Source organism: Manacus vitellinus, unplaced genomic scaffold (genome assembly GCF_001715985.3).
Source record: "Manacus vitellinus isolate BGI_N305 unplaced genomic scaffold, ASM171598v3 scaffold_6_pilon, whole genome shotgun sequence".
Lineage (NCBI taxonomy): Eukaryota > Metazoa > Chordata > Aves > Passeriformes > Pipridae > Manacus > Manacus vitellinus.
The window spans coordinates 33,983,836-33,999,628 of record NW_021940750.1 but is presented as its reverse complement, the minus strand read 5'-3'; the positions used below and the strand labels follow the sequence as shown (position 1 = coordinate 33,999,628).

The window sequence follows — 15,793 nt, the reverse complement described above, 5'->3', positions numbered from 1 at the left end:
TCTGAGTATTTGCTTTAACTTACCATTTTCTCCTTTCTGAGTAGAATGTCACAGTCAATTAAATTGTAAAAACTGCTCGATCTAATGATTTTGCAATATATTAAAGCTACTGTTTGTATATGATAAAACAATAATTTTCTGCCTAAATGATTCATGCAAAGACTCTCATGACCAGTAACTGGAACAAATGTGACGTAAATCTCTAGCTGGATAATGCTCATAACATAAACCCCACTTTCAAGTAAGCATGGATAAGTCCTGCACACGTCTTCTGTGTGAAATTCCTCCTCCTGACTGACAAGCTTTACATAAAGTTAACAGGGCAGCATATGCCAGGTTGAAGTGAAACATGTTCTGGGATAAACTTTTTTACTGCCATTTGACGTTGTTTCATCCAGGGCTCATTATAAAATAACTGGGGCATTTTATAACTACAATACACTACTGTAGTCATTTTATAACCTGCAGCTGTGATGTGGTAACCAGAATGCCTAAACCTGTAGTTTCAAACTTTTATATGCATCTCGTGTTCAGTGCAAATCAAATGCAGAGCACAGTATCCCTTCTCTCAAAAAAGGGTTTTAGCTGCAAAAGTTGCTAATACCTGGCTTATCACTGATCTCTGAAAATGAGGCAGAAGGAGAAAAATTACAGAGAAATAGAATTAAACAGAAATAGGAGGGCCCATCTGCTGTCACAGACTGGAAAGTAATATAGGCGATCCAAAGACAACCTCAGAGCTCTTGCTTTTTGAAATTATATGTAAATTACTAAAACAGGTTGAGGGTTTGGATCTCAACCACCAAAAATTACAAGTAGTCTGTGCTTCACACACAGAAAAGACCTCATCCTCCAAGTGCAGGGCACATGCACCCAGCTACATCCAGCACTGGCACCCCTGACAGTACAAGAATGGAGAATTAGCAGCTTCTTCTCTCTGATCAGGGGTTTTTGATCTCAGTCTGAGCCAGATCTCTCCTAAACCATGATCCTTGGTCCTTGAGAAATCTATTAAGGTTTTGGGTTGACCTGCATCTACAAAATGAAATGTCATTCCTTTCTTCAGATTTCCCACGTTCTCAGGCTCTGAAGCCAGGGCTCTGGTAGTGCAAAGATGCCAACAGGCAGTGACAAACCAATTGTTCCACATTTCAGCTACTCTGGACACCAATACCAAAAGAGACAGCAAGCAATGCTCTTTTTGTTTCCTTCTTCACAGATATCCGACCACCAGTCACATGAACCTCACCCTCCTATTTGCTCATGTAAACCCACCACCTGGAAAGTCAGGAAGCCATGAAATGAGCTGTCAAGAAGGACATAGATCCTGCTGCACATTAACATTTCAAATAAGGACTTTTCATGTGCAGTGGATTTAAAACAGCCAGGCTAGAGGAACTGTTTCTTCCAACGCCTCCAGGCAAGCAGTAAGTGTTGCCCAGAGCCTTTCCTGCTGACAGGTATTACAATAGTTACAGCCTCCAAAGCCAAAAAATATAGCTGTGTACTGCTCAGAGTATTTATTCAAGTGGGCAAATATACAGTTGAACTCCTGCTTTTTGTCAGAGGTTGATATAAGCAAGCAAAGGAATTCATTAACAAGCTCATAATAATGCAAATTTCTGTCAGTTTAGGGTTGGGTTTCCAACAAGAAGACAAATGTTTTTCCATTAGGACTGACTTCCCAAGGCCAGATGTGTTTCAAACAGCCACTAAACGCAGGACACATACAGAGCTTTGAGTTGGGAGAACTTGTGCCACCTTCCTGATTCCACAGCAGAATTTCTCAATTATTTAGGCAACTCAACCAAATCTCACTGTACCTTGATTACTCTCTATTCAGCAAAGGAATTACCATGTTCCCAATTTTATTATAATCACTATATTGTTATAATGATTGACATACAATGTCATCAAATAAAGGCAAAGGTGGACGGAGACTGTCATACCTAATTTCTATTTCAATCATGCTTGAACTGCTTACATATTAGATGTAACTGCTCCAAAAAGAACATCCCTTGGGATCAATTTGCCTGACAGCTACCACATGCAAGCCACCCATTGACTAGTATCTCACTTGAAGAGGTACAAGCCCTCATTATCTGAAGGAAAAACTGGGTATTTAGTACACCCAAATCCAGACTAAGATTCAATTACAGGCAAGCTCACGAAGCAGCATTAAGTTTGCACAGCTGTGACCATTGGGATGATTGCTGAAGGGCACTGAGGGCCCAAATGAGGGATGGAGCTGTGCAGGTGCAGCTCTTGTCTTCTGGCTGTTCCTTGCTGTGTGCTGTTTGCTCCCAACGTGGGAACTGTGTAACCCAGGCACACAGACAGCCATGATCCACCATGACTAGAGTGAAATCTGCAAGCCCGTAGATGTCCCAAAGCTCTTTCAAGTAGCCAAATGCCAGTATTAAGGAATTCTAGAAGAATTTCCCAAATGTGAGTGAGCGAAGAAGTGTCAGGTGAGATTTGACATAGATAAGACATGTACATGGGGAAAAATAACTAAATAACTCCTCCACAGTGCTGAGCCCAAAACTTGCAGCTACAGTTTGGAAGATCCAAGGGTTATTGACAGTTCCTCTGAATCAAGATTCAGAGCCAAGAAAAAATAGAAAAAAAACTTTTGGACATCACAATGCAGGGCACAAAGAACAAGGAGGGTGTTTACATACTGAGAACCACAATCACAGAATCTGCTGAGTTGGAAGGGACCCACAAGAATCACCAAGTCCAACTCTTAGACCTGCACAGGATCATCCCCAAGAGTCACACCATGTGCCTGAGAGTAACATCCAAGCACTGAACTCTATCAGGTTTGGTGCTGTGACCACTTCTCTGGGAAACCTGTTCCAGTGCCCAGCCACCCTCTGGGTGAAAAACCTTTTTCTGATGTCCAACCTACATCCACCTGACACAACTTCAGGCCATTCCCTCGGATTCTGTCCCTGGTCACCACAGAGAAGAGATCAGTGTCTGCCCCTCGTCTATGAGTCCTAGTCCTGCATCTCAAGACAGGATAGTGGAGTAAGGGAAATGACAGAGACAAGCAAGTAAATAGTCAAGAAGATGAAGCAAATGCCCAGGAGGAGAGATGAAAGAGGATGAGACTCTCGCTTGGAGGGGGGAAGATTGAGGGCAGGCTGATTAAGGTTTACAAAGTCATGGAAGTGCACTGGGACAGTAAACTTGTGGAACCTGCTGACATAGGTAGAGAGTGCTGTGGAGGTAGAGAGTGTTTGCAGGGTCAGAAAGGAATTAGATCAATTCCTGCACAGCAGGTCCACAAACAGATACTAAAGGGAACAGACAGTGCCTCCTTGTGAATTTTCCAAGTGTGGGCACTGGGGAGTATGAGCAGACTGCAGAGAGCAGCTCTCCCTAAACGCCATTTCCAGCTTCACTGCTGGAGACAGCCCTGGGCTAGATGGGCTGCAGCTGAGACCCAGCAGGATATTATTAATGTTCTTACCATTCCCATATAATCTTTTCACTACAATCTTAGTTTAACAGTAACAGAAGGTTGTGCTATTCCCACAGGCCCCCATAAGTATTTCAGAGTCATCAGGAAAGGCTGACCAGACTCAAGGGGATGTCCACACAGCTACCTGGCAGGAACAAACTAAATCCAGACCCTTCCCAAGCCAGGCATCACAAGGGCCACTCTCCCCTTCTTCATCCTTCCACTGTCATCTCCCCCTAGAGCAGGTTGCACGGGATTGTGTTCAGGCAGGTTTTGAATGTCTCCAGAGAAGGAGATTCCACAACATCTCCGGGCAGCCTGTTCCAGTGCTCCCACATTTCATTTTGTGACTGTTGCACCTTCCCCTGTCACTGGACACCACTGAAAAGAGTCTGCTCCCATCTTCTTGACAGCTGTCCTTACAATACTTGTATACAATGATAAGATCCACTCTCAGTTGTCTCTTCTCCAGGCTAAACAGGCCCAGCTCCCTCAACCTTTTCTCATAAGAGAGATGCTCCAGTCCCCTCATCATGTTCACAGCCCCTCCCCTGGACCCTCTCCAGGATCTCCATGTCTTCCTTGAACAGAGGAGCCCAGAACTACACACAGTGCTACAGATGCAGCCTCGCTAGGGCTGAGTACAGGGGCAGGATGACCTCCCTCAATCTACTGGCAATGCTTCTCCTAATGCAGCCCAGGATATCATTGGCCTTCTTGGCCACAAGGGCACACTGCTGGCTCATGCTTTACTTGTTGTCTATCAGGATCATGAGAGTTGCTTTCCAGTAGGTCAGCCCCAAGTCTGTACTGGTACATAGGATTAATGCTCCCCAGGTGCAGGACCCTGCACTTGCCTTTGCTGAATTTCTTTAGGTTCATCTTCTCCCATGTCTTCAGTCTGTCCACGTCTTGCTGAACGGCAGCATAGCACTCTGGGGTATCAGCCACTCCTCCCAGCTTTTCATCCTACGCAAACTTCCTGAGGCTGCACTCTGTCCCTCATCCAGGGTATTGATGAGTAAGATGAATGAGAGTGGACACAGTACTGACCCCTGGGGAGCACCACTGGCTGTAGGGCTCCAACTGGACTCTGTGCTACCGATCACAGCCAGGGTCCAGCATAGCACCTCTCCTCGTTGGCTTTTCTATCATTTGGAGAAGAAAGCTATCACCAACACATTCCAGGAACCTCTTGGATTGTTTATGCCCTGTTATGTTGTCCCTCCAACAGATATCAGGGTGGTTGAAGGATCAGGGCTTCTGAACATTGGATTGCTCCTATCTGTCTATGGAGGACCTCATCCACTCAGTTCTCCTGGCTGGGCAGCCCACTCACTATAACGTCACTGGTAAATTACCTCATCATAGTTTTAAAGTTCTATTTTAAGTCTAATAATCTTATCATTGATTACTGTGACTGTATTCAAATTATAAATCCATTAGCAGCTCAACAATGAAATAAAATCAATAATGCACGTAAATGGGAAAAAAGGAATTTAAATGCATACATTAATGTCACTTCAAGTAGCACTATTTTATGCACCATCTCTAACAAAACTGTGTCACATCATTAGCAATAATGTGAAAAATCTTTTTCAATTAACAGAGCTGATTTGATGCTATATTCAGTAAAGTGGCAATCCATTCCATTAAACACACACATATGAAATGCTTGAAATATCTATGAACTCTATACATCATAAATTGTCTCCTAAGTGCTGAAACACAAATGTAGATGCTTTTTCTATTGATGGTTTTTAGACCTCCTCTCAGAAGCTACCACCCAGGGCACCTCAGTAATTCTAGTTGCAAGTAACAAAGAGCATCAATTTTTGCCCCACGCTCTGCTACTCATACCACAAAACAACAGGAGATGCTTTCAGCAATGCTCACACTGTACACAGCTCAACTGCCTGGAGTCCCACAACCTCAACATGCCACAGTTCCAGGAAACAACCTATGGAGCAAATGTTATATTCAAAGCACTTAAAAAAAAAAAAAAAAAAAAAAGGTTCAAATCCTATTTTTACACAAGCAGGACAACTGGGAAATCCACACCTGCATCCAGCTGTGCAAATCAGTTCCTTCCATGTGGTATACAGAGACCACTGCAAAAGACTTTCTCTCCACCAGCCTGCACACAACTGAAGTCTAAACTCAGTCTGAAATTATCCAATTTCACTGCTGTATTAACTTTTGAACCCAAAGGGCATTATTCAGCTTCAGCCCACCCTTAACCCATATAGCCAGTGCAGAGCAACAGTAGCCTCATAAAAGCTGTTCTATGTGAGATATGTAAAGCCTTTTTCAAATGCTGGATGACACTTCTGAGCTCCAGCTAAAAAGTACAAACCTTCCTTGTACGGTGATTTGAAATGTTGGGGTGGCATGGGATGCATTGATTAACCATCAGTACACTGAAGAATTCATAGGAGAGCAAATTCACAGTATAAATGTACCAGCAGGAAGCAAAAGAAGCTGAAGAAAATGAAGTGAACAGAAAAGGCCATCCCAAAGAAACTAGTTGAAAGGCAAGAGTAGAAAACTTAAATATTTGGGGTATTTAGTGTACCTTACGATACATTTGCCAGATGAGACAATGACCTGTGGGCGAAAGGTAAATCCAGTGGATTATCAATTGCACATAATCTTTCAAGTCTGCTTGTCTTAAACCTACTTCTGATGAGTTACAGGTGAAGTCTGGGCCAACATTCCTTATTATTGCCTGTTGACTTCAATTGTCAACAAAGGCAAGTATGGACTTGTTTCCCCTTGAGACTTGTAATAACAACTGCTTACCCTGCAGCGGTGAAAGATCAAAAGAACTGCTTTCAGGTTGTAATTTGAGCCACAAGAGGGTCTGAGTCCTACAAACAGTTACCCTGTCCCACAACTGTAAAACCAGTATTATTGTGGAAGTGTCAAACACACAACATAAAGAAATGCAGTCCACACCCTCATCTAAGAACATGCTCATTTCCATCTTGTAGCCAATAATCTTCCTGTTAACTCTTGACATTTTTCCTACATCACTCTGATACCTGGAAATACATTAAAAAGTAACCTCATTTTGACCCTCAGCATCCTACACTGGGGACAAGCTGGAATAAGAGAGCACAAAGATCTTAGCAACTGTACAAAACAGAGGGCCACGGTTTCAATCTGGATGGCTAAGGCTGAATTTGCAACTCACACTTTCCAATCCAGTCTGCCACCTGGCTGCTGGGGCAGGGGCTTGGTGACAGTGGCAGCATTGGCCTCCTACATTACGTCCCTCCCTCTGCATTTGCTAAGGCAGCAAAGTACAAAGCAAGGCATGACTGCACAGCAGAGATGCAGCAGTCACAGGAAAGGTCTTTTCCATGGGGGGTTTATATCAGGTCAGTATGAGAAAGCATTTAGTAACTTGGAGCAAAAGGCTTCCTTCTCCCGTGGAGATTTGTTATGGAAAGTGACCTTCAGTAACTTTGAAGAGTAGTGTATTTTGCCACCCCCTTTCCTTCATGAACTTCCTCTACAAGAGCAATGTCACCAACACCACTGGAGCTAAAAGGAAGACAAAAAAGCCTCTATGCAGTCCTGGCCCCACCAGCTGTCTGACATTGACTTCTTGAGATTCAAGATGTTATACATGGAGTCAGAAATATCCCAAAGCTCAAAGACATCCATATGTCTCACAGACAAGATTTATGGTCAACACACTGTATTTTAATTGTTTCATTACAAAATATATTTCCCACGTTGTATTAATAAAAGGTCACTGAGAAAGCTATCAAGAAGGATTTTAAAAATTAATTTAAAAATCCATTTGGTATGACATTTATCAAAGTAAAAAAGCAAATGCTGGAAAGTAAATCTCGCCATTCTTCTGTTTTCTGCAGTCAGCTTTTTATTGCATCTTTTAAACAAAATGTAAGTCACCCTTGCTATAAACAAACAAAGAGGTTTTAAGGAAAGTCAGAGGCTGAACTACTCTCTGACGAATCCATCTGGTTTAGATTAGGGTAAGGAAAAGACTTATTCATAGAAACTACAGGAAAGCTTGAATTGTGACTAAAATAACTCAGAGGTTTTTCACATAAGACAAGCAAACGTAATTAACTTTATAACCTGTACACCCATTTACATGTGCTGTGGGCAGACCCTCCCTCTTTGAACCTTGCAGACCCAGGCCATAAACTCACACCTAACTTTAAATTTGTGAATACTCTCAGGGATGTACACGAAGTTTTTGATAATTTTACAATTTTACATATATACGCTTTAAAAGTTTTACTTAAGTCACTTTGAATTTTACAGCACTCCAACTTTTTCAATTTCCTAGTGGAGCATTTTTTAATATTTTTTAAAACAACTTACAAACTGGTAAAGTTTCAAGGAGTCACAATATTTTGCCTTATAAGCAGTACCAATTGTATGTATTCAAATAAGAAATAGTGTGACAAGGATTTCATTTTGCACAGAGATAAAAGAAAAAGCAATTTGCAAACAAGCTCTATTTCACTGTGATGTCTTTATAGCACATGGCATGGCTATTTTAGCACTTTTATGCAGTACATAACACTGCATAATAATAACACAGTCAATTTAAAGCACACAGTAAGACCTTTTTTTTCACACAATACAAAATAAATGCAGATACTTCTAATAGGTTTACAACGTACTTTCAGTGGTCTTAATATTCTACCTCTCAGTTAGATTCCAACACATCTGAGAAGCCTAAATTACCCTCAGTTCTTTGCTTTTGCATTTAACTGAGTGCCAGTGCTGAGCAATGTTAATGTTTTTTCATTTGAGTAGTAACCTTATATTCACTTGTCAGTTTAGAACTAAAAACATCAATATAAAACTATTTATTAATTAAAGTTGGCAGGCATCCACTACAAATCACCTGTCTTACCCAGAGTTATACCCGCTCTCTCCACAGTGCTTTTTGTCTGGTCAGACAACTTATCACTGCTACTGGTGATTATTATTTGTAATTTTTCACAACAGGCCACTTGGGTAAAGCAACTGATTACATCTTCACCTTTTGCACCTTGGTTGAAATCCTACTCTTCCCCTCCCTGAACCTTCCTCCAGATCCTTAATTACTGTTCCTCTTCACAGCTCCCAAAGCCCAGTTATTATTTTGGTCTGAGTAGCAGCCTCACTATGCTTCAAACACACGTTCCTGTTCAAAAAATTTATAATCTATATAATGGATTTTTCACACTTGAACTCCAAACATGTATTAAAAATTTACGATGTCCTGCACTTGTGACCCCCAGCGTTCAGCCCAGAAGTGTTTTCGCAACTGTAAGTGACATTACAAGGTAATACATGCGAGTTTGGAGAGGGAGATGAGAGGAGCAAAAAATCAAATCATTTTTTTCCCTCTCCACAGGCAATTCCACTACCATCACTATTAAAACTAACCATGAATAAAAAAATACGGATCCTGGAGAAATGTCTGTAGGTACAAGGTCTCCTGAGGTCTGGCAGATGTACACTGGGGTGTATTTTCACTCTCAGAAGGCACTGGGCACACAGTACCCTGCATCAGCCAACCATGCAAGGATTTGCTCCACATCACCCACCTGGGCTCTGCCAGCACCAGCTGAAAGCCACAGGCACCTTCGGTGGACCAAGGCAGACCAGGACACTCATCCAAGGTGAGAAGGACAAGGCACCTCTTGGAGGTGCCTGTTGCTCTTCCACAGCTACAAGAGAAGCCTCAGTAATTAGCTTAGAACAAACAACTGTCTTTTGGGCAGCTAAAAATACTTGAGATGAACCCCAGCCTTCACCTAGTACCTGCCTTCCCATTTTTAGAAAATTAATCACTCTCATTTCATATGCCTCAGTGAGTTAAATCACTGAGAGGTTAGGAATTGGGTAACAGCTTCCCACCAGGGAGTTCAGCACTTGTTTCAAGTACCCTTTGGTAAGCAAAAAAGGCAAAAAGATTCCTAGTGAAACAGAAATATACAGAGTGGTTAAAATAGCTGGTATCACCACCAAGAGTGTAAACTCCCTGGGAAAAGATCCATCTTTTTCTTCTCCATTTGTGTAGTATCTTGCCTAAACTGGGGCTGAAGACTCCAAGATACAGTCACACATACAGTACATGCAGTGCTGTCCTTTCTACTGCAGTAGTTCTACTTGTTCCAGAATTCCTCTGGCCAGACCAGTTTTGCTCTACAAGAAGATGGGAAAGTTTACTAAAGGCATCACTAAAAGTATATACATCTACATCTTTATTCTGGGTTAATCTGAAACCTAAACTCTGCCTTCAACTTCAGGAAAGAAAAGCCAAAATTATCTCTCTAACCAGGGTTTAACAAAAAAAAATAAAGGAAATAAATCAAGTAAACTTTTCTAATAGGAAAGGAAGTTCAGACTTGAGAATCAAGAGAAATAGGGAAATCCCAGTCCTTGAAAAATTGTAAGAAGAGGTCAGATAAGCATTGGACAAGAATGTTATGCAGTGAATGCTATCTTAGACAAGGGCTATACTAGATTTTTCCTGAAATCTCTCCAATCCTATTTCCTTCAACACCTGTGATTCCTCAGGGGAAGAGCGTAGGGGAAGCACTTTCTGCCTCACCCACCCAAACAGCTTCATCAGACACAAGGCTCTTAATAACACAAAAGGCAGTAGAAGAATTCAGACAGACACAAGAAGTAGAATTTGGAAAGAGATACACGCACGGTTTTCGGTAACTACACTTGGATGTAAGTGAATTTTTTTTAAAAAAATTAAAAGAGATAAAACAACTGAAGACTAACTCCTCTCCAAAAACTGCTTATAAATCGAAAATGCCCTTGCAGGTGCCTGGATCACATCCAAGCTGTCTCCAACAGCTTGTTTGTCCTTTCATTAAAGGTCACTGTTTTCCAGGCTACTGAGTTTCTTTGCACATTTCTTGATCGCACTTAATCTCTGTTGCATTATACACATTTTTCCTTCACAGGGGTTAAATGAGGCAACAGTTTTATGTTAGAATAGTACAGTGGTTAGGGAAAACCACATCTATCAGTCAGCATGGTTAAGCAGGAAGAAATCTGGAGCTGGCTGTTAGTGAATTATTTAGGACAGGAATAAGGGCAGACAAGGAATGAGCGGGCAAATGGAAATACTTCTGCTTTCAAAGTGCAGGCTTCTTAACCCAGTAGCTTTCCCATTTTTCCTTTTACATTTCTGAGATATACACAGAATTTAAAAGGTAATTTAAAGACAACATCATACACTTACATTGGCCAAATTTATCCCTAGTGCATGGAGCAACATCTTAGAGAAAAGCTCTTATAGCAGCAGTTCCTTACAAACTATGAAGAGCTGAATGGGCCAGGTTTTTTCCTTTTCTCATTGAGTGATCTGATGCCAGTGGGTATTCACTGGATTTAAATGGGAACCCCTCAGAGATGGGATGTAGGTGAATTCACAAATTTCCATATGAGAGAAGCATGGGAGGGAGGAATCATGCCTCCAAGCCTTTTCTGGAAGAAAACGCAACAGTCAGGCTGCAAAAGTAATGTTACACAGCAGCACTGTTAAATATTTATCACTGATGATCTTGGAGCTCAACCAGCTGAAGCTACGAAGCAATATTAGGCAGTGTTTACATACAACAGCACAGAAGGCATTATGTTAAATTTAAAACTGTCTAGCACCAACATACCTGGTCTTGCAGGATCTGTTACATCTTTTAAGTGAAAACCACTACTTCAAATTGTACACATTTCATCATTACACACACTCCCCTGTTCACTACCTTGTGAAAACCATTTAGGAATAGATCTTAGTCAAAACCAATCACTATATCCTTCTTCTTAGCACAGTTCCATAGATAGTCACAAATACGTAATAAACTTGATTTTAAAAGTAACATGCACCTCTATGAAGCTCTTTCATTTCCCACAAGAGTTCTTAAAATGCACGCAGAATACAGGAAATCAACACCAATGCTTAAAATCCAAGTGCAATGACATTTACAGGCATGTGGCTCTGAAGCAACCTTCTGAGCACCCTACTCAGCAGCAAACTGTTTTGCAACACATCTAACCTGAAGATTAATGCTCATCACGGTCCATCAACAGCAACTGCTGAATTGTACACAGCATCAGAAGCTCAGTGCTAGACTTGAGGGTCAAGTTCACCTTTGATATAATCCCATGAAGCTTCCAGAGTTTCATATGTGACAAACTTGGCCTTTTATGTTTTTCTAAAGGGGTTACCTGGTAGGTGACAGACAAATAACATCGCCTGCGTATGTGAAGCTAAAGTAGGTGCAAAAACATCTGAGGAAAGGATCTCACCATCTGAGATAAGAAAGCAAATTCCCTGTGACATCTGATAGAACATCATTCAAAGCTCTTTTTCAGCCCTTGAAACATGGCTTAGAATACCATTAGCTGATCCCGCTAAGATAAATATGTATACATCTCAAGTTTTATCTTTATCTCTCTGTATGTCCACACACATTTAAACAAAACTCAAACAGCTAAATTATTGCTACTTACTAGACAAGCCTGAGGCAGGAAGCTGTTCACCCTGGAGATACTCCACATGCCCTCGAGGTACTGCTGAGCTTGGATGGTGACCGAGCTCAGAGCGCCGCTGAGACCGCTGGGGGCCACCGTCACTTGAACGCTGGAGTTCGGGAAACCGCCCACGCCTTGAGACCATCCAAGTCCCTTCTTCCTCTCTGCTGCAGAGAACAGATTTGGTGACTTCCCAGGCTGCCTGCCCACCTGCCCAGCAATGAGTGGCAGGTCTCTCTGGGAGGAGACAGTGACCATCCTGGGTACCATGCTGGTCACCGCCCCGGCACCGGGCGGGAGGTCGGGCATTTCTGGGTAGCTGGTTTGACTGAGGGTGTGCATCATCTGAATGGCTTCCTGCTTCAGCTGATTCAAGTGAGTGGCACAAGTTTCGCATCTGCTCTCTCCTTCATTCCTGTTTTTCTGTAAATAGTCAGGCACTTGAAGCTTGTCAAAAATTAAAGCTGATAATCGTGGGTCCTAAAGAAGTGGAGAAAGGAAAAAAAAAAACCCATACTGAGTGAATACAGAAACATAAAAAGAAAGGAAAAAAAAGTTCTCTGATTTGCTCTCTGCTCACGGAAGTACTTTAAATCTGTTCTGGTAACTCTCAGTCTTTTTTACCCTGAATACCTCAACAGGCTCACAGGTTGCAGTGGATTAATAAACCTTAAGTGCATTCATTTGTATCAGACCCAGCATGAAAATTATCATCAGAATTAAACAGTGGAGCTGTGGTGTACTTGATAACTGCTCATTTTTCTAATTAACTCTCCTTTGGAGACATCTAAAGTGCCTGTGTTTCCCATGCTCAGGAGCATTGTTAGTTGAGATGCTGAACCTACAAATATCATAACTTGATTCAAAGGCATACCACCACCAGAAGCCCAGGCAAATTAGACTTTAAAGCATTTTAAAACATTAATGTATGACCTGGTAAACGTTTTGCTGTCTTCATCCTCAGAAATGATTAATCAAGTGGCATAAAAGCCAGTTTACGTGGTGCTGCCCACAGCTGGTTCCTCTGCTAGCAAGGACCGTTATTTCTGATCTTTGCAACCCAGATGGTTGCAATATTCCCTTATGCTACAGTTGCTTTGATGAGAAATAGATTTGAGCCTACAGCCGTGTGTGAAGGTGTGACAATGTACATGCTAAGAAGCTGATTCAAAAGCAACACCTATTTTGTTTCTACAAAGCAATTCCCCACCACCCCTTTGCCAGTTCATTTTAAGGCTCCTCAGACATTTTAAAACCCAGCACCATGCTTCCACTTCAGAGATAGAGTTACCTATCTCCTGGAATGCACAAATTCCTTCCCATCCCAAGCCTGCTACTGTAAAGATTAGTCAAGAGATTAAATCCAGCCCTGTTGTAAATCTGCTATCGAGACTAATGCCATGCAGTAAAACTGACCCAACTTAACACACTCTCATTGAGCTCTCCAAACAAATAAGGTTTTAATGAAATCTCAGCACAGCCAAAGGTTTATTTGTATAATTATTTTAAGTGAAAATATTTAATTTGCTTGTTAATAAGGAGGGCACACGTAGCTAATAAGTCTGCCATCCAACATATGCTGGGGATATCCCCAGACCAGTTCTTGTTTTTAAAAGTGTATTACTTTATGCCAAGCTGCAATTGCTCTCTAGGAAACGAATGTCCTGTTAGAAAATTAATTCTGGTTTTAATTACAATGCACATCAATAAAACTCTTTAAAGAAGTTTTGGCACTGGTACTTTGCTTTGCTCTGAATTCAGAAAGTCCTAAAACACTGCCTAATTTCTGCAGCAGCAGCACAGAATTCATCTCATGTTCAGCTGTTGGACTATTCCTGGAATAGTTTTAATCTCTCACAAGACACACAGAGTGTTGATAGAAGCCATTGTGAGTATATCTAGCATTCCACAGCCAAAAGTCATTAACAAAAGTTGCTCTTTCCGCAATAATCTAAATTATTGTTTATTTACTGACTTAAAAAAAAATACTTGTCAGGCTAAGAAAAGCTACTCCTGCTGCTGATTGAACAATAAATTGCACTCACATTAGTGAATCAATATAAAAAATGTAGTGAAAGACACTTTCATTTTTGTCTCTTCTCTTCATTGAGGTTTAGATCCTAATAAAAATGCTTCTGAAGTTGCACCATTTGCTTACCCTTCAAGAGGAGGGAAATTCTTTCCCTCCAAACCTCCCAAAAGATGATAATACTAAATTAACAGATATTAGTCAGGGAAAAAAGGGAATAATTAATATTTCAGAAACTTTTTTCTAACCCTTCAGCAGAAAGTGCTATTGGTTAGACTTAAACACAGAGACTTGGTGCTGCAAGCACTATTTAGCTTTAGGCAAAACAAAGGCCACACAGTCTATCTCCCAAGAAAAACAAACAACACCATGCTCTGTGCTCCACAGAAACCTCTCCGAGAGAGCCCTCTGAGCAAATTCTTGCTGAGGCTGACACACAGCATCTATTCAAACAGCCCCAGAACACAGCACCTTCCAGCACTGGGTGCCCCGTCTGCGGCCAGGCACATCCCTGGGCTCACTCCTTTGATCCAAGTTGGGCACACAAGGAAGCACCTGCAGGTTCCCGAATTGCATGAGCCTCATCTGGCAATGTTTAAATTGCTATCAAATGTCAAAAGTTTCAAATAAGCAATTAAAGCGAATTACTAGGTGAAACAGGCTTCTCATTTAAAAGAAATTACTTCTTTTGATGTAAAGAAAATTAATGACCCCAATTCTAGCTCCATAAACACAGTTTACAGCATGAGGCACATCAGAGTCAGGCCTGTCTTGCAGTTACAAAGAAATCAAGTGGATGCCATATTAAAGGGGGGGAACAAAAATAAATTTAAAGAAAATAATATATTTAGAAAATTACACAGAGCAAAAGCATATGGGCACATAGTATGCCAAATTTAAACCTTGTAATTTATTTATGGTAAAAAAAAAAAAAGGGCATCTCATTTCCAATGCTTATATTTTTCCAGGCATTACAAGGAGCCTCTTAACCCACTCAACCAGCCTCTGTGACCCCCAGTTTGCATCTGTGGCCAACATCCTCCAGCACCTCAGTGAGGGCCCAGCTGGACAGTTAGATTACTTTTATTTTTCCACTCTGTGCAACAAAAACACCTGGCTAATGGTTGGGCGTGAAGGCCAGAGGAAACACAAGTTACTGTTAAAAACATTAACCATAACTTAAAAGTTTAGCCAGCCCCATTAAAGAGGTTTTACTATCCGGTGACAATGCCTGGTCCTGGGGAGCCCCTGCTTCGGCAGCTTGTGCCCTAACAAGGCTGGAGTGGAAGTTACACTCTCAAGTTTTACAGAGGGAAGAAATAAAACTTGAGTGACCAAATGTGTTAGACACACACACAGGAGGGGTGAAGCAGCTAAAGCCATCCTTCTTGCAGCTCCACCAGCAGAGAGGCAGCCCAGACAAAGGGGGTGTGCAAATCGCTGGGGGGAATGGTGTGAAAACTAAATGTACAACGTACAAGCCTCTATTCCAAACAGTGCTCCTAAACCACTTTAGTCTGCTGTGCTACAAAGAACATGACTCTTTTGTTCCTCCACAGCATAAATAAACTATGCTGTCTTTGTCACACCTACTTTCCAAATGCTGTTCTTACCTCCTGAACAAGCAGGATAAGCAAAATACTGTGATGCTGTAATGTTCACAGCTTCCCCTCCTACTGCAGAAACCAAAACCCTAATTTCAGACTCAACTCGTTAACTTCTGCATACAAATTATAGATATCCAAATATCACAGACTGTTAGA

General features: G+C 41.5%; 1 protein-coding gene across 1 annotated transcript in view; it reads right to left on the bottom strand.

Moving 5' to 3' along the window:
- Positions 1-12,475, bottom strand: part of KIF26A (kinesin family member 26A) — a 66,480-nt gene extending 54,005 nt beyond the window's left edge. Inside the window, exon 1 of the mRNA XM_018083031.2 lies at positions 11,981-12,475. Within this exon, the coding sequence (XP_017938520.2) occupies positions 11,981-12,346 (366 nt within the window). The 5' untranslated portion in view covers positions 12,347-12,475. The remainder of the gene's footprint in view (positions 1-11,980) is intronic.
- Between the last annotated feature and the right edge of the window lie 3,318 nt (positions 12,476-15,793).